Here is a 27,240-nt window from a genome sequence, read left to right as displayed (position 1 = left end):
TTTAGACTTGTCTTTACTTAATTTACATGTCGTGTTGTGCTTAGTATGTAACCCTCATTATTCCAACTTGTTGAGGTGTTACACAATGATTGTTAGGATTTTTTTTATCTAGGATGCGATTTGCTATTATTTATTTTATATTGCTTCAATTCGATAAAAGAGTTTACTTGTTTTAATTTTGATCTCATCTTATCAATGCTACTTCGTAATCTAGCTCAAATATTTGAAATTTGACTATTTGAGTTTGTAAATTGTAAGTAACAAGAATTAGCTACTCTACCATTCAAAAAAAAAAATTGCTTTTGATGAGTTAAAACAATAAATAAATAAATAAATAAAAATTCATCTTCTAGTGACGAATTCGGACTTAACGACTACTTGGCTGGGCACCGTATAGCTCCCGAATTATGTGTTGTTTATACATTTTTACTTAATCCTAGCTAGTAGCTTCTTATTTTTTCCACTCAAGAATTTCAACTAAAACATAAAAGTCTCTAAGTCCTTACCCATCCATAGTTAATTAGTTTCATGCACACTCTCCTTAAACTTTAGAATATCATAACTAGCGTGATTTATCATATACGTCCTCATTCGCACAATTTATCATTTCGAGGTTGGTGATAAATGATGGTAGCCTTGAAGAATGGTTGTACAAGTAATGTCTCGAGTCTAGTTCAAGTTTCAAAATACTTAGCTCGTGAGGCTCACAAGCCTAAGACCTAAGACCTTAAGGAAATCGAACTTATGTTGTTCTTAATATAATCGCTCCAAGTTGAGGCGATCTCCAAGGTATCAACGTTAGGTTATTCTATATATGAACCAAACTCGATTAATGTACCAAAGCATAACCAAAAAAAGACGGTTGGAAATTATCATAGAACTACCCTAATGACCTAATTAGACCATCTCTATTCAAGCCACTAAGCTAGAAAAATTATGTCATTTCAATTAATGTAAAAATGAAAATTAAAATAACTTTGAAATCGTTTACCCGTCAAAGTTAACATGTGATCAATAACCTTTAAATCAACAACCTACACCGCTCGTTACTACGTACCACCACCATATCACCGTTATCACTGATGCCGCTACCACTATTATTATTAACGAATTGTGCGGGAATCCGATAAGTTAAATAAAAACAAAACATTCATGACTTTGTTACATTAATTTCCAAAGTTTGACGCGAAAAGTAAGCGTAAATGGAACCCAACTAAAAATATCCAAAGGCACAATTTTGTATCCCTGATAGGCTGATAAGAACCTTAATTTCCGCCAATTTATTGTAGAATTTTAAAACACTTTATTATCACTTGGCCCAATCTTGGATATTAATTAATGGTTGACTTAAAAATAAATGCCTTTTAAAAATTACAACTAACTATCCAACAAACAAACAAGATAAAGCCCATTAGGGTTACTATGATCGACATGATGATAAGCACAACAATTTAAGTTTATAAGCATCAACATTTATATAATTCATCTACATATGCAATATTAAAATTCTAACCTCCCTCTAAACGTCAACATATTTTCCGTTAATAAATAATAATGACAGTCTTGGCAGAAAGTGATGATCAACCAAAGTACCATCCCTTACCACAAAAAACGGATGATCATCATGATCCCAGACAACAACAAAAAACCGACGATGAAACCAGCAAACGCGCGCGTAAGTTCATGGTGATTTTTCCTCTACTACTTGCTATGTTGCTCGCTATCATAGCTGGGATTCTCGTAGCTTTCTCAAGAAACCCCAAATATCACGTGGATGACGTGACTCTCACTCAATTCGAACTCTCCCCTACAAACAACACTTTGTACTACAACCTTGCCGTTAATATAACGTTTCCTGATAGCAAGGATGGAATACATTACGATAAAATTCGAGCAAATGTAATGTATCATGGGCAAAGATTGATGACAAAACATGTCCAAGGGTTTTATTTAGATCAAAAAAAGAACAATAATGTGAATGTATTATTTAAAGGCCAACAACTATTGGTATTGGATAATGGTGATGAGAAAGAGTTGTATGAATCCGAAAGTAAGGATGGTGTTTATGAAATTGATTTGAAGTTGAGGTTTAAGAGCAAATTAACAGATTTTTCATGGGAATTGGGTCCGGGTTATCTTGAATCTAAAGTTGCATGTCACTTGAAAGTCCCATTAATAAGCTCTCAAAATAAGGTTCCATTTGTTGAATTTGAGAGAACTTATTGTGTTTATAAGGAGTGGCAGAAAGTTAGTCTCTATTATTAGAAAACAATAAATATATTAAATATTGACTTTGGGTTAATATATAGTTTTGGGGTTATTTGCTAGCTAGTTTTTGTGTTGACAAGGCTTATGATTATTAGCAAGGTGATAAGGAGCTAGAAGATGAAGATATGATCGATGTTTTTAATTAGTACGTGGTTTATTTTTTGTTTTGTTTTAAGGAAATTTTGGAGACATAAAACGCAATGATTTGTTATGTATGTTATTATTTTCTCGATCGGATTCGATTTGCTATAACTAATAATTACTCCATATTTTTAATTAGTGGTTTAAGGAAATCTGTGAGACATAATTAAACACAATGATTGTTTTAGTTCTTGGTTCATGGAAAAAAAAAATCTAGGATGTGATTTGCTATATTTTTTTTTTGTTTGCTACGTTAGAAACTTCGTCAGGAGGTCTAGCATACATTGTCTTAACCGGGTTTGTGTTAGAGAGTTTGCTCCAAACAGAAATGTCTATTTCAAATAACCCATTTGAGGAAAACTCTCTAGTAATCTGTCTGAAGACACGACGATTAATAAGGGGAAACCTACCAAACCTAACCCGCTTTACCGTTGCCGACGGTTAGTTATTCTATATTGCTTCAATTCGATAAACGATTTTACTTGTTTTACTTTTGATCTCATCTTATCAATGCTACTTCGTAATCTAGCTAAAATTTATGAAATTTGAGTTTGTAAGTAACAAGATTTACTAACTCAACCATTAAAAAAAGAATTGCTTCGAGTTAAGTTCATATTTTAGTAGCAAGTTTGGACTTAACGACACTGCTTAGCATCCGTTTGGTTCTCGATTCATCTGTTGTTTTTATCTATTTATAATTAGGTCCACGAGCATTTTTTCATACAAAAATTTCAATCTAGATTTCAAAATCTCGAAGTCCTTGTCAGTTCATAGATAATTACTTAATTTCAGGCACACCCTCCTTAAAACTTGAGTTCGATCCTTACGGATGACAAAACTTGAGGTTTTTCCCTCCGAATACTTGTAACGGCTCATAATCAATATCTCATTGTCTATGGTACGTGCAAAACTAAACCAGTTGAATATTCGAAAAAAATACATGATTTATCATTTTTTTTAACAATATTTTATTTAAATTTTAAAAATATCAATAAAATTTGTAATTTATACATAACTAAATCTAGTTAAAACATTTCCATTCAAACCTAGATTTCAAATATATTGTACACTTTTAAAAAACACCTATCATTCGGCCAATCTTCTTGATATATATGGTTGACTTGAAAATAATTGCCTTTTAAGATATACAGAACAAAGAAAGTAAGAAACAAACAAAGATAAAGCCCATTAGGGTTATTATGATACAACAATTTAATTAACTTTATAAACACCATCATTTGTTCACGCATTATATATTCCGTCTACGCATTAAAGTTCTCAGCACCTTCCTCCCTATTTCGATAATGATGTCACTCTTGCCAGCAAATGATCTACCAAAGTACCATCCCATACCACAAAAAAAGGATGATAATCATGATCCCAAACAACAAAAAACCAAAGTTGATTGTTGCACGGTTATAATAGCTATCATTTTTTTTGTAGTCGCGCCGCTTCTTATTTTGTTACTAATCAAACTTACTATCTTTGAGATCCTCATATTATTATCAAACGACCCCAAATTCCACGTGGACGACGTGACTCTCACTCAATTCGAACTCTCCCCTACAAACAACACTTTGTACTACAATCTTAAAATTAACATGACATACGGAAACCCAAATGGCAACATTGGAATACGTTACGATAAAATTAAAGCCAACGTAATGTATCATGGGCAAAGATTGATGACAAAACATGTCCAAGGCTTTTATGTAGGGCATAATAAGAATAAGGGTTATTTATTGAAATGGTACCTGGACAATTCACCATATTACTGATTTCATACCTATAACTTTAAAATTACTCTCATCATACCCCAACTTATCAATTCTCCACACAGACGATACCTGACCTGACGGGCGTCAGTTTGACCGTTAAGTTGGGGTATGACTACCGTAAATTTTAAAGTTTTAGGTATGAAACCAGTAACATAGTGGATAGTCCATGTGTCATTTATGTTATTATTATTATTATTATTATTATTATTATTATTATTATTACCATAATTTCTTGTAAATCCTATTAATTTCTAATGGAAGTGATGTTTTTACTATTATTATTATTATTACTATTATTATTATTATTGTTATTATTATTATCATGGTTGTTGTTGTTTTTTTTTTTAATTACACAAAGTATTATTTAGAAATAAATAATTTTAAAAAGTACATTGATATTTTTTTGTAAATATTTACTTTTATCTTATAAAAGAATACTTTATTTTTATAAAAAAAAACTATTGTAAATATTTATTTTTTATTAAAAACTATTAATCTATCAAATTATAGATCCATGATGATTTTATTTATTTCATATTTATTTATTTTTTATATATAGAAAATAAGTAAATCGGAAGCAGTACATTAATTTCATGTAAAACATTGATAAATGTACTTTTAAGTCTTGAATAGATACCATCACATGGAGTTGATTAAATCTGTTTTGAGCTGATTCAAACTTTACATAGTAGTTGTACAGGTACTAATACAATACAAGAAATTATGATATTTTTTCCGGTTTACCCCTTTAAAAAAAAATTGAAATTTTTTTTTTTATAAAAATAAAAACTTTGTACTAAAAATGATCTTTATAAAATAAAATATTATTTTATTAAAAATTTTTTTATAAATAATAGTATTTGATATATTAATAGTTTTTAATAAAAATAAATAAATATTTACAATAATTTTTTTTATAAAAATAAAGTTTTTTTTATAAAATAAATATAAATATTTACAAAAATATACCAATGTACTTTGTGTAATTAAAAAAACAACAACAACAACTATAATAATAATAATAATAATAATAATAATAATAATAATAATAATAATAATAATAATAATAATAATAATAATAATAATAATGGTTAATTACATAAATGATATCTGGACTATCCACCATATTACTGGTTTCATACCTAAAACTTTAAAATTTACGGTAGTCATACCCCAATTTAACGGCCAAACAGACGCCCGTCAAGTCAGGTATCGTCCGAGTGGAAAATTGATAAGTTGGGGTATGATGAGAGTAATTTTAAAGTTATAGGTATGAAATCAGTAATATGATGAATAGTCCAGGTACCATTTCAGTAAATAACCCTAAGAATAATGATGTGAATGCATTTTTTATAGGCGAACGATTATTGGTAATTGATAACGGTGACGAGAAAGTGTTGTATGAATCCGACAGCAAGGAAGGTGTTTATGAAATTGATTTGAAGTTTTGGCTTAAGATGAGGTTATCAACTTTGTCATGGGATACGTTTCTATTTAACTCTAAAGTTGTATGTCATTTAAAGGTCCCGATAATAGGTAGTAAGGTTCCATTATTTGTCAAATTTGAGAGAACTCAGTGTGTTTACACGGCTTATGAGTTATGATTATTAGCATGGTGCGTGACGAGGAGAAGAAGATGATGATCTCGTGATTATGTTAATAAATTAGTGGTTTATTTTATGTTTTGTTTCTAAGGAAATCTTGGAGACGTATATAATAAATGGAGAGTGATAAATCTACTACAGTATGGTTAGCCATTTACAATAAATATGTATATTTTACTGCATAGTATATAATTGCGTAAAGCATGTCTAAAATTTGTTGTGGTTTATCATTCCCCATAACTAATACAGTAATAGACTTCAAAAAATAGAAAACCCCATTCTACTAATTCACGAAAATAGTTGTAATTTTTGTGATTTTTAAAAGTTTTACATGAACTTTAATTTATCGCCGGAAATAATATTATGTATTTTTTATTAGTTATGTCATCTCAAAAAAAATATTCCTCATGTCTTATATTAAATTTTTAATTTTGACTTGTCAAGTCTTGTCAACATTAACCATAAAAACTTTTGCTTATATTATATAACACTTCATATCATATAAAATATATATACGAATATCTATAACCACTTATAAAATCTATTAACCTATCTTATTTTAGGAAATTCATCATTTTAAGTACCTAAATACTCTTATTTTTTAATCTTAATTTCCTTATAAACCTAATCCATATATCCTTTTATAATATTTAATAAATAAAACAACATTTTCTTTAAAAGTTATGGAAGAATTATTTAAAATATTATTAATGATTAAATTACAATATCAGTTATTTATCTAAAATATCTTCATTAACTTTTTACATTAATTATCTACACCACTCGACGCCGCCTCCACCACCAACAGTCCCCCACTACACCGTTGCCGCCACAACCACCGCCGCATTACGCCAATATCGTGTTGATAATTTTATATATAAATTTCTTTGATATAACTTTTGATCAAGTACTACATGTATCATAAATAATTTCAAAATTAAAAAAACTAAAATAAAATAAAATTTGAAAAGCCAAAATTAAACCTCTGATATAAAACGAAAGAAAGTATTTATCTTAAAAAATAACATATACTGTCAAATCTATAATTATTTAAGAAATAATATTTGTAAACGGGACTATTCGTTTGTCTTAATCGCCATTTTAACTTGTTACATTAAAAAACTTTTTAAAGAATCAAACTTTCGGTTAGAAAGTGATACCCAGAAAACGCTTTAACTAACAGAAAGAACAAGAAAAAACAAAAAATCCCAAATCCAGAAAAAAGAATTTTTCACCATTTCTCTGTGCTTTAAATTCCATCAAAATTGAAATTATTAAATCAACCAATTTAATTACTTTATTATTGGTTCGTAAATGGCATCTCAATCAGGTTAATTCCCTCTTTTTTCTTTGTATATTTTCCCCTCCTAATTTCCACTATTAGCCCTAATAATTTGTTAATTTTGTTAGCTAAAGAATTTTTAATGCAGATTTTTTACATGTTTATGTTTAAAATTGTATGTTTGTGTGTGTGTGTGTGCCCTTTTTTTTTTCTTTTGATGTGTTCTGAAACTTGTCACATGTAGCTATTATATGGTATACCAAACATTTCATTCATTATATTGTATGTATATATTAGTGTGTGTGTGTGTGTAGTATGTATGTATGTATATATTAATGTGTGTATGTGTTTAGTGACATTTTGTTGGCATTTTTTATTTTTCCGCCGACATGAAAGTTTTCATGTCATGGAAACTGGTATCGTGCCCCGTGATATATTAAAAAGTGGTAACATTTGAAAGTTTGATGCTAAGTTTTAAGTCTGGTAAGAAGATTGAATCTTTAAAAAACCACTTGGCAACCTTATGTTGCGACTTTTGTAACGATATGAGATACTATCAAGTTTTTAGTCTCGTTGTATCAAGTTAAGAAGCCGTGAGAGGATACGGTATTGGGAGAGGGAAGAGAGAGAGAGAGAGAGTGAGGTGAGGAGCACTTGTGGGAAAGGAGAGGGAAGCGACCACGGCGGTTGAGGAAAAGGGAAAGTGATGCCTTTCGTGTTGAAGAAAAGGAGAGGGAAGATGGAGCCCTCATACTCGTCATTGTTTTTTATGAAGTTTTAGGTGTTTTGGGTAATTATGATGTGATAAGGGGGTCGCAAAAATGGTGTGATGAGTGAGCGATGACCAACAGGGCCAGAAAGCTTGGTTTGACTGTTGAGTGAAAGGGGGGTTTACCGCATGCTCTGAGAGAAAAAAGATTCGCGGGTTCTTTATTCTAGCTGATGGTGGACCCTTTATCATGTTTAAAGTTTCAGAATTATTGCAACATTACACCAATATGAGGAAATTTGACTTAGGAAGATCCCAACCTGGTTGGAACTTGTGATAATAGTATATACAGTACTACAATGTTATATTTTGTGTGTGAACTAGTATATACTATCTGCAGCGTAATTGATTACCGATAGTAAGCAAACTTACTTGTTACTTGTATACACTTGTTTTAGTGTACAAGCTTAGCTGATTAAGCAGCCATGATATCATTTTTATTTGACATGATCACTTTTAATATGCACATCGAAACACCTTTTCATTACGAAAGATATGTGGGTCGTGGCTGTAAAAGGTTTCTTTGTACTTACAAGCAGAACACCTCATACTCACAATCATAGGATGAGGAGAGAGAAGAAAAAGAAAATGACATCCTACTTGATAACATGCTATGCATATGCTCTATGTCAGTAATAGTTTGTTTTCCTTATCTGAACAAGGTTATAGCTTGTTTTCTTACTATAATTGACCGTTTTTATATGTATTTTATAACTATATGCAGTTTGATTGTTAAAAATGGGTTTTTAAAAGTATGCTTCGGTTGTTAACAGTAAGAATTTTATGCAGGTGAATTGGTAGAGACATACACTCGTGTTTGGTATCTTTGTTGAGGAGTTGCAGTCGATCCTGAGTTTTGGTTCGGAAGAAAAAGGTATATATAATGGCGGATGGCAGTGAGTATATTGAACTCAAATTCAGAATATACGATGGAACAGATATATGTCATTGCAGCTATGTGTCATCAAGTACTATACTTTCTCTTAAGCAAAAGCTTGTCTCTGAGTGGCCTCAAGGTTTGCGATAACTTTATCTGCTATTTTCATGAATACTGATACATGCTTGTTTTTATTTCTTCTTTTAAGTTTTGGTTGACATAAAAAATTGTGTTGGGTGGCCGTAGTGAGCCAGTGTATGTGGATTACTTGTAATAGTGCATAGTAAGTCGTATTCTGTATAGCCTGTTCTCCTCAACATTATTTAGTTTAATATAATGTGAATTCTCTTTGATGCTACTTATGCTTGTAATTTTGTTTTGATGATGAAACAGTTTGTATCTTTAACAAATTGTGATACACCAAGGTATCCCTGTTTGTAGACTAGTAAGAACAGATCTGTTTTCTTTTTATGCTTATGCCCTTTCCATGATAATGTTTCTGGTTTGTACAAGATTGCTTGCATCACAGACCGATATTATTATTGACTTTTAACTCCGTGTAGACCACTAGATTAGCAGCTATCTTTATAACCAATAACTGTCTCGGCAGATCGTAAGACTTGTGTATGGCCTGCCTTAGTAGATTGCATTGGATAATGGTGTGCTTTATTTTGTCTTATGTTACAGACTTATGATGCATTATTTTGAATTTACTGGTACAAAGATATAAATTAGCCTTTCTCGTATATTATCTCCCTAAAAGGTGTAAATTGGCAGGGGCATCCTTGACCCCGGGTGCCTTTCTGGCACCAGCCGTTGTCCACGCCAAAAGGAATAGCTCTTGGCAACTCCCCTTGCACAGTGGGGCACATTGGACTGCTGGCGCCATGGATTGAACCCAAGACCTCCTTATCCCAAAAGTTCCCCCAGTGGGGCCACTTGTTTTGCTTGTGTGATGCTTTTTTGACTATGGATCTTATCTAGTTTTACTTGGTTTTATATAGTTGTATTAATTGCTTAGGTTTGCCATATGTATGTCTATGTTTGCTTCTTGATTGTTGTATTTACCTGTGAAAGCTCTTCACTATAACCTAAAAGACTAAAATTCATTTCTGCATTTCTGATAGGTAAATCTATGGTACCCAAAACTTCGAACGACATAAAGCTTATACATTTGGGTAAAGTTTTGGAGAACAATAAGACACTATCAGAATCCGGGGTACGTGATGGTGCCTTTGCAGGAGGAGTGATCACTATGCATGTTGTTATTCAACCCGTTATAGCCAAAAAGAACTCAGGTGAGTCTATACCACTCTTTCATGTTATTTTTTTTCTTCAAACTGAAACATGAAAGTTTGTCAAAAAGCAACGACCTTGTATTCTATATAGCTAAAGCATATATGACACGCATCTTACTTTTTTAAGTTATAACCCATAATTTCTCGAGCTTTGTTCATGATGCTTAGAGGCACAGTATTTTTGACCCGTTTACCTACAAATGGATGATTTATTTACTGGAATTCATACTAAAACGGAAACAAGTCGAAGGGGTTAATTGTTTATAAAGCTCAACCTAAATGGACAAATAAGTAGTGTTGATGATCGACATGGCCCATTTGAGCCATTACCGCTCTCACCCAACCCGCCTGTTGTTCTACCACTAATTTGATGTTTAAATTCTGTTTTGCACTTTTGGTTCGAGCTACGCTGAATGACAATGTAAACCTGGTCAGATAACTGCTTTATATTTTTCATGAGCTGACTTGAGGTTGTGTATTTCGGAGTAATATTAATAGCTTATTTCTGCTCGATATTTTTAAATAAAACAGTGATGGGAGAGGAATCTATTATGTATTGAAATACATTGTTTATGCAATGCAGCCAAAAAACAAGATGATACAGGAAAATTGAATTCTTGTGGATGCACAATTCTATAGATCTGTGAGTGGGCTCGGCTGTGTGATTATATGAAGTTGCAGATATTTGGAAGTGGCATGACATTTGAGTTGGGATCTTGAATGATGTCGGGATTCGAGTGGTTTTCTTAGTACTACATAATGTTGCTCTTGTTGTAATGGGTTTATCTTTTTCTTGTATATTGAAATCCCTTTGGGATGGGTTATTTATGAAGTGTGTAAGATTGGACCAACTTTAGGCCAAAGCTTACTAACCCAAAGCATGTAGAGCAAAAGTTTGTTTTAAGGAGTTTACATTTTCATTGTTTTATAATGAATTTGAATTCATTTGGAGATACTAAACCTGACCTGGTGTCTTTGTAAACTTGAATCGGACTGTTGATTGTTAAACTAGCCGATCTTGGTTGATTGTATCTCCAATGATTCAATTGGGTAAAATAGCAGTAGCTTATGAAATTTTGACCGTAAATAACTTTGTTTATACTATATGTTAGTTGATGAAACTTATATGGAGGAAAAGTACATTAAAAACCTAATTCATTCATATATTTTATATATTAAGTGTTACATGACACAAACAAAGTTATTTACGATCAAAGTTGGTCAATATGATAACTAAAATGGGATTGAAGGACTTTTTTTTAATTACCATACCCAACTTTTCCAGTAAGTTTGTATTTATTTACTTTTTTTTGTTTCTAATGCAACTTGATAATATCACCTGTGCACCTGATGCGGGTGCGCAACTTTTTTTAACGGTAGATTAGGGCAAAAACCAATCTCTCTCAAAACTTATACTCTTTCTTGGAATCCAAATAGTAAGCCTAAAATAATTTATTTTTTTATTAAAAAAAAAAATTCATGGCGGCGGAAAATATTAGGGATTCTGATACCTGTCCTTCATTTCTCGATAAAACTGATCCTCTTGATTTCGGCAAACTCCTTCGAGGGTACTTTAATTATTCATATCCATTGTCTCTTTATTATTTTCTCACTATTATATATATGATTGAATTTGAATGTATATTTATAGGTGTGAACATTACCGAAGAAGATGCAAAATCCGTGCACCTTGTTGTAACCAGATATTTTTCTGCCGTCACTGTCATAATGACTTCACGGTTTTTCCCTATTTTCTAACTCACTTTATAATTACTGTAATTAATTAATTAACATTATTTCTACCTCTAGGCGGACCGGTTTAGGTTTTCGGAATTAAACGTTTTTTTTTTTTCTTTCTATAGAAATTTATTTACATGTATTTATTTGTTTGTATAGATTAATGTTCCGATAAACTAGTTGCGAACGACGCGTAGAAATTTTTTTAAAAAAAAGGCCGAGAGACTGCGAAAACTACATAAGTATGTGTTAGTTCACGTGCAAAAATATGTACTCTTTCAAACGAGAAGCAAACAAAAGAAAAAGTAGTTGAAAACGTGCTTTAACATGTTTTCAACTTCTTTTCATTTTTCTTTTTTGCTTCTCGTTTGAACCTGTGCGTATTTTCGCATGTGAATTAACATATAGTTATGTAGTTCTCGACTGTTTTTGCTTCTAGTTTAAATTTTTGATTCTATATGGCCGTGTTCATGTAATGGAGTGTGACACTTTTTAACACTAATTTTTCGAATTTGAGTCATATAAAAGGAAAGTTTACAAACGTAGGTATCCTAGATTGACGTGAAAATAAAAATATTGTTTTTTCAGAATTTGATGCTGATCGATGTTTATTGGATTTTATGTTGTGTACAGGGTGCATTGACTGACCCTAAGGAACGTCATGAAGTTGTCCGTCAAGACATTAAACAAGTACAGTTTTTTATATCATGTAAAGTTACTATGTTTATATTGGATTTAGGTTTGTTTTCGAGTTGATATGTAATCAATTTATGCTTTGATGCATTTAGGTTATCTGTGATATTTGCAGTACTGAACAGGAGGTTTGTTTTCTAAAGTTTGTGAAACATTGTTTTCAATCATCTTATATGAAGTATTTAACTTAAGCTTCTAAGGTAATAATTATTGCTGATGTTATAATAACAGGTTGCTCAGATATGTACCAACTGCGGCGTGAAAATGGGGGAATACTTCTGTGGAATTTGCAAGTTTTACGACGATGATGTAAACACTTTCTATTTGGCTATATTTATTATCTTCTTCTATTTTGTAGTGTTATTGAGATAATTTCTAACTTCAGATGTGTTTCTTTTTAAATTCAGATTTCAAAGCAACAGTTCCATTGTGATGACTGTGGAATTTGTAGGTTAGTACTAAGAAAAGTAACGTTTTATGTGAAATTATGTATTCTTTTTATTTGAATTTACTGATGATGGAGTCGAAATTGTTACAGAGTTGGCGGTAGAGAGAATTACTTCCATTGCCAAAAGTGTGGTACGTGTGTGGTATTTTTCTAGTTTCTAAATCAATTTTATATATTATGTTTCGGAATAAACCTCGTTATGAAGTGTAAGAATAGATTGTGTAGCAAGAATCACTTAGCAGTAGGGGCCGCTTCGTATCTTTTAGGATGCTCCATTTGAAGTGATAAAAATAATTATCGTAATATGCTTATGTTAATCATAATGCACCTCACTAAATCGAAACTTATGCAACGCACACCCGCATGTCCATGATCAAGTTTGTTTGTTAATCTTGTTGCTCTTGTAATCTTGTTACCTTTTGAAGCACAGTAACAGTTGAATTTGGCCTAATTTAGAACTTTAGAACACCTCATTTTAAGTCATATTATTACCTGATATATCTGTAATATATTGTAAAGCATATCTACCACTTCTTAAAATCCCTTAATTTTATGTGAAGATTTGATCTCAACTATCGGCTTTCTAAAGTTGATCTAGACCACTACTTTTAAACACAAAAACACTTTCAATTCATTTCTCTCCTACTTTACCCTTTGATCTTTCCATTCCCTTCAATCCTCTTACCCCTCATCATTCTCCTCAATCATCCAAGAAACACCATCTGCAGGTGCACACACACGCAAACTATTGTCACCGCGGTCGCTATGCGTGGTTAACCGTTAGTCTTATCCAAGTTAGTTGATGTTTGTGGACTCTATATCATGTACTACATTGCTCTGTTTATAATTGTTGTGGCTCTGATCATGAAATTGCATCTTGACTATCTTCTTTGCACACAGGATCATGCTATGATATAAAGTTGCTTGATAATCATGCATGTGTGGAGAATTCTATGAAACACCATTGCCCTATATGTTACGAGGTATGCTGATCCACATATCATTGTATGTTATCCTGTGTATAGATATCTATCTTGACTTTGATATAAACAAGAATTCTTTTATTGTAGTTTCTTTTTGACTCAATAAAGAGCGTTTCAATTATGAAATGTGGACACACTATGCATGTGGAATGCGCGGATGAGATGATCAATCAGAATCAGTTAGTTCATTATCTTTTTAAGCTTTTATGAAGTTTGGTTTTTTAGATTATTTTCAAGTTGTAGTTTATGAATGAACTGGATGTGCCTTGCAGATACCGTTGTCCTATTTGCTCAAAGTCGATGGGTGATATGTCCGCAACCTGGAGACGAATAGACGAGGAGGTATATAATTGCTTATGCCCTAGTTGGAAAGTTTTATCAAAAGCAAATGCAAATCACTTGTATTCTTCTAAACAATTTCAGTCAGTCAATGCACGTCGTTTAGGAAATTCCTTTTTTGAAGGCGTACACTTTTATGATATACCTCGTTATTGGTGTGTGCCTAATTATTAATTTAAATTCGTAATTTGATAGATTGAAGCTAGTGCCATGCCTGTAGAATACCGATATGAGGTAAGTCCTTTACAGTTTAATGTTTACCTGGCTGCCCTTTTGGTTTTATGGCACTTCCATTCTATCTTTGGTGACGTATCTGGTTTAATTGGTTATGGAATGACATGCCACCCTGATTAAGTTACATTCTAGGATGTTGCAATTTTGAGATAGTACCTTTGTCACATAAGAATCTAAAGTTAAATGCGAGTCATTGCGGCCTGCCCGACATCAGATTGAGCATATTATTAGCCTTGTAAAATACTGGTCGTAATCAACCCTATTTTAAAAAAGAGAAGTTGGTTGGATGAAATAGAGGTTGTGGCAATCATTCTTGAGTAGAGGTGGCAAGTTTGGACCGAATTACTTATGAATGGGTCAATTTAGGTTTTGTTTTATCTGAAACAGGTCTATACGTGAGAAAAAAAAAGGCTTAGAAGGAAACGAGTTGAATGCTCCGTGTTATGTAATGCATAATGCCTTCCAAGTCATATATTAACTTCTGTTGAGAAATAATTTTCTTGTCATCAGACTGGCACACATTATTTTGAAAATTAAAACACTGGACAAAAAGCTTTTCTGGTTAATTCAACCCGATCAAAATCTTTTTGACCCATCACTCCTTTTGTCTGACATGCCCATATGCAACCGCCTCTACTTTTCGAGGTAATCACTCACATACCAAAGACACCTAGTCCGGCCCCTACAAGTATGCCTTTGACCATATCTTAGACCCCCCCCCCCCCCCTCCCTCCCTTCGTGTTGTTGATCTTCTTCATCATATTGAACAGCGGTAATTGTTAGGTCATGCTGATTTTAAGCATTCATCTCCACCAGAAAAGGTAGCTCAGATTGTTTGATATCGACGTGTGTTTTATTTTATCAGGATCTGTATTATATTAGAATTAAGTGATTCTGAGCTGGGTAACTAATTTGTGCTCCGATTATAGGTTTCTATCTTGTGCAATGACTGTAACAATACTAGCAAAGTACCCTTTCACATTTTTGGTCACAAGTGCAGTCATTGCAACTCTTACAACACCCGGAGGATTGGAACAACTGACTCATAATAGAGACAGATTTCTTGCTAGATGTTAACAAGTCAATTTGATAGCATAATTCATGAAGTTTGCATGCTACCTTGAGGAGTGAATTTCCTCCTACAATTTTACCAACATCCGTCTATCAGGCAAGGTTTTCTTGAAGCGGTGAATTGACTCATACACTCTTATATCTCGGGAGACACTTGAAAGAATGTTTTCTTGTAATTGTAGTGTCCGATCTTTACAATCAATAGAGGTTTGAAATGTGGATTTATTTTCTTGTCATTGACTCATTTCATCTCATCCTTGATAACCAACTTGAAAACTGTGTGGTTAACTTGCAACAGTTTATGTATTGATTCTGACCTGTCACAAAATCACATTGTAACATAGACGGATTGAACTTTGACCCACATGAACCACAAATTAATTGACAACACACATAAACCACATGTAAGTTGAAAATAAACTTGAACCAATTAAATTCTCATATAAGGCAATGCATTTACTTAACAAAATATTTCACTGGTTTACTGGTTATGATCTTGTGTCTAAGCATAATTGGAGACAAACTTGGTCAGTGGTGGTTCTGGTTCATACAATGTTTTTGCATCAGCCTTAATGTTAACTAGTTGATTCAACCCGTCCGATGAGTGACATTGGTTTAAAAACAAAAGTATTACGGAAGTATAAAAAATTAAAGATGGTAAAATACAAAACAAAAAAATTAATAAATACAAAGAATACAAATGTATTGAAAAAAATTACATTTTTTATATAAGAAAACTAAAATTTGTATATAAAAAATTTAAATTTTATAGATCAAAAAAATACAACACATGTCAAATGCTATAAAAGAAAACAAAGAAAAACATTAAAAAGTATTTATAAAAAACCCAAAAATAAAATTATTTACAAAAAGTAAACCTATGATATATATTTTCTAAAATTGTTTGAACACAAATAACAAAATGAAATTACATATTTAACCTAAACTTTATATAATATTTTAATTATATGTAAAACTTCAGGGTTATATATGTAAATTTATGAGGGGTTAAAATGAATCTTTAAAAATCTTATGGAGAGGTAACACCCAGTTTCGAAATAGGGACCTCTCCTTTAATAAGTGACATGCTTTCCATTGCACCAAATACAGAACTCTGTATATTGTTGGAATATATTTATTTATACTAAAACTACATGTGAAGACAAAAAAAGTCACTATTTACATCCATTTGCTTTATTAAAGAAGGTAATATTATGAGCTTTTTTTAAGTAAAGTGTAACCAGTGTCACTGATAATATTTAATATTAAACTAGCACAATACCTGCGTAATGCGGCGGCGATGATGACAGTGTGATGGTGGTGGTGGCTTCAAGTGGGGTAGGTAATTAACGTAAAGGTGTTTGATTTAACTATTTAAGAGGGTAATAGTGATATTTTATAAGATAAATGATTGATAGTGTAACTTAATATTAATGGTTGATGGTGATTTAAATCATTAAGGGTAGTTTGATCAATTTTCGTGTCTCATTTTTTTAAACTTTCAACATAAGGCTTTATTTTTTATATAGTTTGTATAGAAGTATAGATGTTCTAAATTTATAAATCAGTTATTTTGGGATACAACAAGATGAAAAGGTCTCGGTCTTTCTCACCGTTTTCCTTTAGGTTAGGGTCGTTGGTCTTTTTTGCACTACATTTTTACTATTTTTATTGATGAAACTTATAACTAGATATAGTTATTTTGAAACATATTTAAAAAAAAGGGAGAAATGTTAGAAGGAGGGGGTAATAAGTGTCGATATCGATTGATAAATAAAAAATAATACGAAGTATTATTAAAGTCTTAATATTTATTACGTACCCTTTTATTACTTTTTTAAAACAAATAAAACATCCAACTTGATAAAGGAAGGATTGTTAATATCAACATCGACTACTCTTGTCGCACAGAATCCTTCAGCTGGTTTATTTATATGCTGCAAAGTATGATTTATGACGTATATATGAATAGGCAAATAATTAAAAATCGAATTAAATGACATATACTTATGCGAATTATACGAAGTATCGTGCATACACATCAAAATATTCAAAATTATTTTTTGTTCACGTCATATTTTAGATACAGCTGGTATTTCATGCATTAAAGAGCTATACTTGTTTATTATATGTTGTTAAAGGCCGACTTTAAGAAGACTTGAGTCTAGGATGATCTTTAAAAAAGGCCCTTAAGCTAAGAAATTTGATCTGGGGACTAAAAACCAAAATCTAACCTCTTAAAAACAATCTAAATATTAATAGTTTATTAATAAAGATAAAGACAATATATAAAATATAACTTTACACATGTATATATAGAAATTGAAAATATGGGCCCCTGAAAAATCGTACCTTGGACGTTCGTCCATTTTGTCTTATGCCTAATCCCCCATGATGTTGTTTATGGTTTGTTATCAATATTTCACGGTTCATGTGGAAAGAAATTGTATAAGCTAGTAATATATAAAGATAGAGCTAGCTTGGAGGCAGTATGAGCAGCTGTCCGCATTCAATTGATCTGTGTTTCATGATTTATGTGATTTGTTGATTGTGATTCATGATACATAATTGAGTTAACCAATCACAACATTAGTTAGTGACTCTTTGGTTTGTAGTTAGTGGTTTGCATTTTGTAAGCCATGGTTTATAAGGTAATGGTTATATCTGTATGTTAAAGATTACGGGAAAATTATAACGTAAGTATTATGAACCTGCACTCATCATACATTTATACGTTCAACAAACAAAGAGAAAAATAGAATTAAAAATTGCAATTTCAACTTTTAAGTTTATAACTATTTGTACTGGTTCTTTAAAAATACTTTAATCATATAGCTAATTGGCTAATTGTGTATGGCATGCTGCCATGCTGTACATATGATATCCTCAAAAAGAAAAATATATAGATATATAACATAGTAATGTACGTACATTTTAAAATGTCTTTCTCTTAACTTTTGATGTTTTAAATCTATTTTTAGTTAGAAATACATTCGTCATCTCCATCGACGTCTTTATCTATGCCTTTATTTTATTAGCAAAAAGATGTGTTTGATGATGAAAAAAAATCACTAAATAGTTGATCGATAAATGTATTAAATCAATGAATTAATGTACAAGTCATGAATTACAAAATAGTTGGAAGATCTATTAAAGATTTTATTAACAATATATCATTGCTTCTGTATATAGTGTTGTCATAATGTCATCTATTGAGATTTTTCTAACATAGGAATATGTTTTTGTAACGAGTAAAATTACACTTTTTGTCCCTGAAGTTGACACGTTTTTTACTTTTCATCCCTTAAGTGAAAAAATTACAATTTTGACCTTAAAGTTGGCAGATCTTTTCAATCATCGTCCCTCACCAAACGTCGTTAAGTTTCAGTCGTTAAGTCCGACACCTGCAAAACACGTGAGCGACTGAAACTGCAAAAAATGACAAGTTCACGGACGAAAACAGAAATTTACTTTTCTGTTGTCATCATCTTCATCTTCTCCGGTTGACTTTCGTCGGAAAACTTAAAATGCCGATATCTCACTCGTTTCTTCGAATTAGACCACGAAACCACCACCAAATTTCTCAGAATTAATTTTTACACGAATCCTAACAAAAAAAAAATCTTAAAATGTCGATATTTCATGAAATGTAAATGAAAAGCATCGTAAATGAAATTGTAACCAAGACCTGGTTGACCAAAAAAATCAACAAACTAAGCATGAAACTTGTACAAACTAGCAACATTGTGTGCAAATAACTTATAACCGAAACGAGATCCAATGAATCGGTTGTCACACCCGAATTCTTTGTACCTCAATATACTAATCTAACTATTGTAACTACTAAGTAACCTTAACGATTGACAAGTAAACTATATCGAAAACCTTACAATGAAACTAACATCTAACTAAATGGCCAAAAATAAAAGGTAACAAATCGCTATGAAACTTAACACAATACTAGATGAATCAATAGTAAACTTGTAACAACTTTCAGAATGAGATTTTGACGTAAGGATTTCACAAACAACGGATTTAAAGTTTCTATACAAAATATAGAACAAGAGCTATAATCAACCAAATGACAAACTGTAAATTGCTTGGAACTTCTATTACATAAACTAAGAATCAGATGACGATGATCGGAATTTTTGATCTGAAATATTTGAGTTGCAGGGCTTGTCAGACCTCCTGGTCCTTTCGTCCCTCTTTGCTCCCTCTTTATATATATTTCTAATTTTTTGATCTTATGTCTTTGCCTCATTAAAAAAAACTGAACCCACATGAAGGTCTCTCCCCATTTTGTACTTTTCTTTTTGGTGCAGAGCTAATGGAATAATAAATGAGGCACACCATTGGTGTCTTAGTGAGAAGCACGTACACCTAATCCAACATGGACTTATTTGTGAAAACAGAAATATTGCATTCTTGGAACAGACTAAATCATACAGAAATATTGCTCAAAATCCATGTTATGGGTATTTTGAGTTTTCTGACAAGTGTTGAATCTGAAATCTTTTGGTTAGGATTCGTGCGAAAATTAATTTTGAGAAGTTTGGTGGTGGTTTCGTGGTCTAATTCGAATAAACGAGTGAGATGTCGGCATTTTAAGTTTTCCGGTGAATTTTCGGACAAAAGTCAGCCGGAGAAGATGAAGATGATGACAACATAAAAGTAAATTTCAGTTTTCGTCCCTGAATTTCTCATTTTTTGCAGTTTCAGTCCCTCACGTGTGTTGCACGTGTCTGACTTAACGGCTGATACTTAATAACGTTTGGCGAGGGTCGATGATTGAAAAAATCTGCCAACTTCAAGGTCAAAATTGTAAATTTTTCACTTAAGAGACAAAAAATAAAAATTATACCAACTTTAAGGACGAAAAATGTAATTTACTCTTTTATAATTTGTAAATGATATTTCTTCTTTTAGCAAATGTAGGTAGAATAATCTCAAAAGAGTTGCTACTATTTTCTTGGATGTCACTTTCACGAGGTTAGGAAAGAACTAGATATAAAATAATATCACATGGAAAGACTTTGTAAGTCCAATATATCTCCACGTCCTTCATTCTCCTACCATTGACCATCCCTACCCAAAATCTTGAATCTTCTTTTTTTTTTTTATGAAAAAATCTTCTACAACTCTTACCAACTCAACATGTCCCAATTCCCAAATATCATAAATTATGTATCTACACACACACATATATATATAATATAAATACTATATATAATATAATATAATATATATATATATATATAATATAGGGAATGAGAATATAAGGTTGTCAGATATCTAAGCTTAGGTGTGAAACACTCACATATTGTTTTTTTTAATCCATAAAAATCATGGGATCCATGCATTTATTCATTAAACAAGAAATAATAAAATATTAGTATGTGAGGGATTCCACACCTAAACTTAGGTGCCGAACAACCTTATATTCTCTTTTCCCTAATATATATACATAATATATATAATATATATATATATATATATATATATATATATATATAAATACTAAAACTACTAAAGAGTTACAAAGAGTCAAAGACCCGGATAAGGGTCATCTAAAGTTATACCAATTTCATAGGTAAAGTTGGAGGAATCTCAACCTTTGGATAAAAATCAAATGTCAAGATTCAAATTTGAGTTTTGAATCTTGACCTTTGATTTCAATACAAAGGCCAAGAGTTGTCCAACTTCACCTATAAAGTTGGTACAATTTTAGAGAATCCCTATCCCAAAGACCCATATTAATGTTTTAGTCCATTGAAACTTACTTGAACCATGTATGTGAACTGTTGGCACGGGTCTTCATGGTCTCATCAGTGAGGAGTGAGGTCCATTTGATCATTTGTCTAACGAAAATATTACTCACTCTGTCTCATTTTAATTATCATATTTTGACTTTCAAATTCTTTTTCTTTTTATCTTGATCGTAAATAGTTTTGTTAATGAAATTTATATCAATAAAAAATACATTAAAACCTCAATTTATTCATATATTTTATATCAAATGTTATATGGCATACTAAAAAATAATTACGGTCAAAATTAAAAGAAAAAAAACTTTGAAAGTCAAAATAGAACATTTAAAATGGACGGCTGGAGTAATGTTTAATTGTAAATACATAAAAATAGGATAGGAGAAGCAATAAGTATCATTGGTCGAACTTGCGCACCGAATTCACATCACAAGTGATATTTATATAATAACTTTTGAATCATTTATTACAGATTTATTTTGACGAGAAATGATAAGTTTACAACTATAATTAGTTATCTATCTCTGTAACAACACAACATATACTTCATATAGTTTTAAACAATGTAATTAAGTATATATATTTATTGATAATTGTTGTAAATTTTTCACTTTAAGTACGGTGGTACAATATATTCTAAAATTTATGATAGATAAATCAAAATTTGTTATGAATGTAACTTCCCATTCACATAACATAAAAGATAAAAATAAATAGATTAATTTCTTTTAATTCATTAGGTTAAAAATCGTTAAATTATTAGATAGTAATATGTAAAATTTAAAAGAAAATATTTATATATTATAAAGCAAATTAGGTTTCAACTTTTAATTACAACAATGTACACATGATAATACATAATGTATCATACATCAATGCCTACAACTTTCTCTCTACTCCACAAATCATTTTATTCCTCTAGATCTTTCAAATTTTTTTATCTCAAAAACCGTACATCGATAAATTATAAAAATTATATGGGTGTTTAAAATTTCATGCTCTTTCATTAGAGATGTCATTCGATATACTTTCGACGAAATTTTAAATTCGAGGGCAGAACCCCTACGGCTAAGACATTTGGCTATATAAAACTCTATGACATATCACCTCTTATGACTTATCATACTCTATGACCTATCACTTTCACCATTTCACCGTCGCAACGCGCGAGTGTTTGCTCTCGTTATATTTATAAGATTTTTAAATTAATGTTTAAAAGATGGATTATTTTTCAAGAAAATTTAACTAGATTACTGCTCGGACTAGTGCAATGGCCTCTTGATGATATCATCCATGAGAGCACCTCTCCTTATCTACTACAATTACTACTACTACAACTACATCAAATCCAAGTTCATTGCTTGGAGAACAAGCCTGATTCCTACCATCCATTTCTTCATTTCACCTCTTTTTCCATTTCTTTTTCTTCCCTAAATTTCAACTCACCCCCATTTCTTCAATTTTCTTCAAATTATCCAAAACCCAATTGTATAAAATTCACCTAATTTCACTTCTTTCTTTAAACCAATTTAGTTCAATAAAATTATACAAGAATGATCCATACACATCTCTTAACTTCACCAAATTTCACATTTTCCACAACAGTTTTATAAATTTTATTCAAAAATCATCCTCACCCATGTCTTAAAAACATTAACCAAATTTCACTAATTTTATTTACACCCATCTCATAAATTTCCAAAATTTCACTTAAATTTCACAACTTTCATCAAATTATCCCAGAATTATACATACCCATTTCATAAATATCACTTCAATCCAATAAAAATTGAATCTTTTTTTCATAAGAAAAATAAAAAATGCAAGATTCACCTCCGCCGGAAAACACCAACCACCGTGGCCGGAGCTGCGATTTCTGCAACAATTCGCCGGCAATTCTGTACTGCAGAGCTGATACAGCTAAGCTCTGTTTATCTTGTGATCGTGAAGTTCATTCAACTAATCCATTATTCACTAAACACACTAGATCATTACTTTGCGACGGTTGTGATTCGTCGCCGGCGTCGATTTTCTGTACCACCGACGCCGTCGTTCACTGCCAGAATTGTGACTGGGAAACCCATAACAAAACCGGGTCGGGTTCGGGCTCCGGGTCGGGTCATGACCGGAGACCGCTTGAAGGGTTTAGTGGGTGTCCTAGTGTCAGTGACTTGTTGTCAATTTTGGGGTGTGAGGATTTGAGTAAAAAAGGGGTTTTATTTGGTTGGGGTAGTGAGGGTGGGTCCGAGTTTATTGGGTCGGGTCGGTCAAACGGGTCGGGTGATGGGTTTTCGGAGTATCTTGTTTGGGATACTCCGAGTTTTGTTAGTCTTGATGATTTGATCGTTTCAAGTGGTTCAAATCATAATTATCAAGCTATGGGTGTTCCTCCTTTACCTAAGGTATAATTTCCTTTTATCGATTTAGCAGTATTCGAGATGACCCAGTAACCGATAAATTAATTTACAACGTGTGTATATGACAATATGTGCTTAGATGTAGAAAACGAAAAATTTACTAAACTGTCATGTATGTCGATATTTTAGACGTTATACATAGTCGCTTGCGTACGTTGGTAGTATAATATATTTTGTTAAACTGGAATGTAAATAGCACATTTTATTACATACAATGACAATTTGATCTACTATATTGATGCAATAATCGGTTTATGCATTTTGTTAATTTATTAGATTAGAGATTTGGTTTTGATTTATGTATATGTTTGATATGCTTTGATCATGACATGGGTATGTCGACTAGGAATAGTAATATATTATATATGATCTTCTTGACCTACAATGAGAATATTATAAAGAAGCTAAATAGATAGTTCATGATACATAGAACATTTTTTAATGTTGAGATTATTCATGAATAAGCCAATTAGTCAATTACTTAGCTCATGTTTACTTATTCATAAAAACTTCTCTAATTTTCTAATCCTATTTCTAGTTTTCAAGAAAACGAAATGTTTCTTATTATGTATAGACTAAATTTGTTTAAACGTTTTTAGTTGTTTTTGGTGTTCTTTGGAAAAGTGTTTAGTTGTGTTTAGTTTTCAAGTTCAGAAAGTGTATGCCGTGTTTCATTTCAGGAAAGGAAAATGTTGAAAACCATAAAGTTGAGTTTTCAAAAGTGTAGTTACAAATTAGAAAATTAGATTTTTGTTTCCATTAAAATGTTCAATGGAAAAATCTTATTTGAACACGTTTTATGATTTTCAAATTTTCCAATTTAATTTCCTAGAAGAGGCCATTTTTCTACAAATATAGACCCTAAGTAAGATGCCTGTTCCACAAAATCAAGAAATTTGGTGCTTTGGAATTTACTCTGCAGCAAATGATGTTTTAATTTGTGGCTTTCTTGCATATGAAAAGTTAGTGTTACTTATAGTTATTAGTGTCATAAAATAATATAAGATTATTAATTTTAGACGTGTGTGTGTTTCTTTTACTTATTAGGATCACCAGTCACATGTGTTGTGCGTTGTTGTTTGTTACCTTAGTTTAGGCTGTCTTTCTTGAATCAGAACCGGAATGCTGCTTTTGGAACATATAAAGATGAACTTCTCCGCCAGCTTCGTGAATTAGCCAAGTCTGAACCAAATGTGGATAATGATCAAGACATGATTAAATCAACAAGTGAGTTTCAATCACCGATGGTAACCACACAAGACATCCGATTCAAAGGTAGGAGTTCAGGATTCGAACATAAGTTGGAGCCAAATGTATATTCTTCATATGAGGTATGATTCGTATCCTTTTTTCATGCATGTGGGGTTGTAGCTTTTACAGAATTTACAGCTTCATCAAAAAGTTTTCTATCTTACAAAATGCAATAGCTATTATAGACTATATAAGGAGCAATGTCAAATTTTTAGCTCCTTTGTATCTAGTTAATACAATGAGTTAACAGGTGCATTTTGAGTGCATTTTGGTGATTTTAGACCCGTTAATCTGTTTTGAGGTAAATCATATTATCTATCTGTACCGGTTGACCCGTTAACAGCAATGTATATCCACCCATATATGGTTCAAGTTGGCACTACCTACAGGTTTATGGTTACATGGGTTTGTTGCTTCTTTGAGCCCGTCACTGGTTGCCCCATATATTGGTGTCTCATTAGGGCCAGCCTTTTTTAATCTTTAGTTTTTTTCTTTATTATTTTGTACTCTTGGGGTTTGGACTATTGGCCAGTAGTAAACTCTTTGGGTCTCTTATCCAGATACTGGATCTGTTTTGTAATTTACAGGCGAATCCATTTCAATGGTGCCCTGATAGTTCTGAAACTAGCGGGCTGGAGTTTTATTCTGACCAATTGGTGGGAAATAACACAGAGGCAAACTGCATAGTTCCTGACGAAAAACATAATAATGTACATAAATCAAGCCACACCAATGCCAATCATGAAGGTCAGTCACATCACACTGTTGTTGAAAATGCACCAGCCTTTCCTGCTGTTGCTCTACGTGAACTTAACAACCAGGAGAGAGAGACGGCATTAACACGATACAAAGAGAAGAAGAAATGTAGAAGGTAGTATTACTCATTTTTTAAGATGTTTGTTCCCTTTACTTGTATTCTATCTCTGACGCGTCTGCTGGTAAGCTAAAGAATTTAACTTAAAAAGTAATGAGTCAAATCAGTCAAACAGACTATAAACAAATGCGTAAAAACCTCCTGAATTATTTTATTAAAAAGGTTGGATTCTTTTTTTCTCTTTTACAATAATAATACTTGTGAACGCATCTACCAATTTTGACTCATTACTGCGTTACCTGACTTGTGTGCCAAACCAATCTTGCCACTTTTTTATTAAATAGGCAGGCAAACTAGCCTTAACTTACATGTAAATCATGATACTCAAGCTGCATTAAGTGGTTATTTTGTATTAATGGCGTTATACCAGGTACGATAAGCATATTAGGTACGAGTCACGAAAGGTGCGAGCTGAAAGCAGAACAAGGATTAGAGGACGTTTTGCCAAAATGGATCGATGAACTAATCTGAAGAGCGTTGAGTTTGATGATTGATAGATGATAGGGTATAGTAGAGAGTTGTGCTATGGTAAATGGAAATCGGTGGTCAAAGATGCTCATGAGCGCTGCCTAGGTTTCCACTTGCTATAGTTTTTCTGCATAGTTTATCAAGCGCTTAGTAAGAGTGATTAGATTAGTGGTGTTCATGTATCATCAGTTTTCGGAGTATGTTTGTCACAAGTTACTTGTAAATAAAATAAAGCCGAGTTTCATTTTATCGGATGAACATCATCTTCCATATAGAAGTGGGAAAATAGAAGTCAGGAGAGTGGATAATAGCCCAAGACAGATAACTTTTGTATGGTTCAAAACGAGCCGGGTTAGGTTGACCCTAAATATTTTCTGCTAGATTCTTTTAAATTTATATCGATAACAATCTCTTTTTTTTTTTTTTTTCTATTATTGAATGAAATGAAATGATTTATGATGCTTTGTAGCGTGCGTGAGACATTTTTTAGATTGAACATTCTATCAAAATGAGGAAGCGTAACGTGCATGAGTGGTGTTAAAGCTGGTGGTAGCATTGGTGGCACGATAATATTTCAATGATTCATGATTCAATATAGCGGGTCAAGAAAAACCAGTATAATATGTAGTGTACATTATAACCATATATCATCATAATTATAATCATATATCATGAAAATTATGTGAATATTTGTTATGTACTAATGATCAAACTTATTCTCTTTATGTACAATCGAAAGTTCAAAACACTATTTATTGAAGCTAAACAAACGTTAAAAGTTAGTCTAGCTAGGTAGATATATCTACTTAACTAGCATACAATCACTATGACATCGAAAAAATTTCCATGCTTTCATCTTTAGGGAGCAATAAATTCACAACAAATTTAGTACTCACAATAATACATACTTCGATACAATTATACAAAATAATATTTGTTA

The 27,240-nt window shown here is 31.8% G+C and overlaps 4 protein-coding genes across 7 annotated transcripts; all 4 read left to right on the top strand.

Annotated features, from left to right (window-relative positions):
• The first annotated feature begins 1,554 nt into the window (after window positions 1-1,554).
• On the top strand, window positions 1,555-2,265 carry LOC122609425 (NDR1/HIN1-like protein 3). Its single transcript, XM_043782469.1, has one exon. It carries the CDS (start codon window positions 1,555-1,557, stop codon window positions 2,263-2,265), a length of 711 nt encoding a protein of 236 aa, XP_043638404.1.
• A 4,671-nt stretch (window positions 2,266-6,936) lies between these two features.
• On the top strand, window positions 6,937-10,977 carry LOC122607834 (membrane-anchored ubiquitin-fold protein 3-like). Its single transcript, XM_043780889.1, has 4 exons — window positions 6,937-7,121; window positions 8,632-8,858; window positions 9,847-10,017; window positions 10,601-10,977. The coding sequence occupies exons 2-4, from the start codon at window positions 8,726-8,728 to the stop codon at window positions 10,654-10,656; spliced, it is 360 nt and encodes a 119-aa protein (XP_043636824.1). The 5' UTR covers window positions 6,937-7,121; window positions 8,632-8,725; the 3' UTR covers window positions 10,657-10,977.
• Window positions 10,978-11,406: 429 nt separating this feature from the next.
• On the top strand, window positions 11,407-15,832 carry LOC122606975 (E3 ubiquitin-protein ligase MIEL1-like). Of its 4 annotated transcripts, XM_043779887.1 has the most exons (13): window positions 11,407-11,585; window positions 11,669-11,756; window positions 12,388-12,444; window positions 12,543-12,575; window positions 12,679-12,756; window positions 12,855-12,898; window positions 12,986-13,026; window positions 13,796-13,878; window positions 13,966-14,057; window positions 14,151-14,220; window positions 14,413-14,451; window positions 15,222-15,272; window positions 15,381-15,832. In XM_043779887.1, the coding sequence occupies exons 1-12, from the start codon at window positions 11,497-11,499 to the stop codon at window positions 15,225-15,227; spliced, it is 720 nt and encodes a 239-aa protein (XP_043635822.1). In that variant the 5' UTR covers window positions 11,407-11,496; the 3' UTR covers window positions 15,228-15,272; window positions 15,381-15,832. The 4 variants fall into 4 exon arrangements, with proteins under 4 accessions (XP_043635822.1, XP_043635823.1, XP_043635820.1 ...); XM_043779888.1 differs by lacking the exon at window positions 14,413-14,451; XM_043779885.1 differs by lacking the exon at window positions 15,222-15,272.
• Window positions 15,833-22,760: 6,928 nt separating this feature from the next.
• On the top strand, window positions 22,761-26,722 carry LOC122607396 (zinc finger protein CONSTANS-LIKE 13). The gene is made up of 4 exons (XM_043780362.1): window positions 22,761-23,692; window positions 24,823-25,038; window positions 25,546-25,829; window positions 26,203-26,722. The coding sequence occupies exons 1-4, from the start codon at window positions 23,111-23,113 to the stop codon at window positions 26,291-26,293; spliced, it is 1,173 nt and encodes a 390-aa protein (XP_043636297.1). The 5' UTR covers window positions 22,761-23,110; the 3' UTR covers window positions 26,294-26,722.
• Window positions 26,723-27,240: the final 518 nt, after the last annotated feature.

This window comes from Erigeron canadensis, chromosome 7, assembly GCF_010389155.1.
Source record: "Erigeron canadensis isolate Cc75 chromosome 7, C_canadensis_v1, whole genome shotgun sequence".
NCBI classification, from domain to species: Eukaryota; Viridiplantae; Streptophyta; class Magnoliopsida; order Asterales; family Asteraceae; genus Erigeron; species Erigeron canadensis.
This window is presented reverse-complemented; position numbering and strand designations above follow the sequence as displayed.

Coding starts and splice junctions, on each gene's coding strand:
- LOC122609425 (XM_043782469.1), top strand. CDS start 1,555: ATGACAGTCTTGGCAGAAAGTGATGATCAACCAAAGTACCATCCCTTA.
- LOC122607834 (XM_043780889.1), top strand. CDS start 8,726: ATGGCGGATGGCAGTGAGTATATTGAACTCAAATTCAGAATATACGAT. Junction 8,859..9,846: donor TGTCTCTGAGTGGCCTCAAG/GTTTGCGATAAC, acceptor CATTTCTGATAG/GTAAATCTATGGTACCCAAA. Junction 10,018..10,600: donor TATAGCCAAAAAGAACTCAG/GTGAGTCTATAC, acceptor TATGCAATGCAG/CCAAAAAACAAGATGATACA.
- LOC122606975 (XM_043779885.1), top strand. CDS start 11,497: ATGGCGGCGGAAAATATTAGGGATTCTGATACCTGTCCTTCATTTCTC. Junction 11,586..11,668: donor TTCGGCAAACTCCTTCGAGG/GTACTTTAATTA, acceptor GTATATTTATAG/GTGTGAACATTACCGAAGAA. Junction 14,452..15,380: donor CTGTAGAATACCGATATGAG/GTAAGTCCTTTA, acceptor CTCCGATTATAG/GTTTCTATCTTGTGCAATGA.
- LOC122607396 (XM_043780362.1), top strand. CDS start 23,111: ATGCAAGATTCACCTCCGCCGGAAAACACCAACCACCGTGGCCGGAGC. Junction 23,693..24,822: donor GTGTTCCTCCTTTACCTAAG/GTATAATTTCCT, acceptor TTCTTGAATCAG/AACCGGAATGCTGCTTTTGG. Junction 25,039..25,545: donor ATGTATATTCTTCATATGAG/GTATGATTCGTA, acceptor TGTAATTTACAG/GCGAATCCATTTCAATGGTG.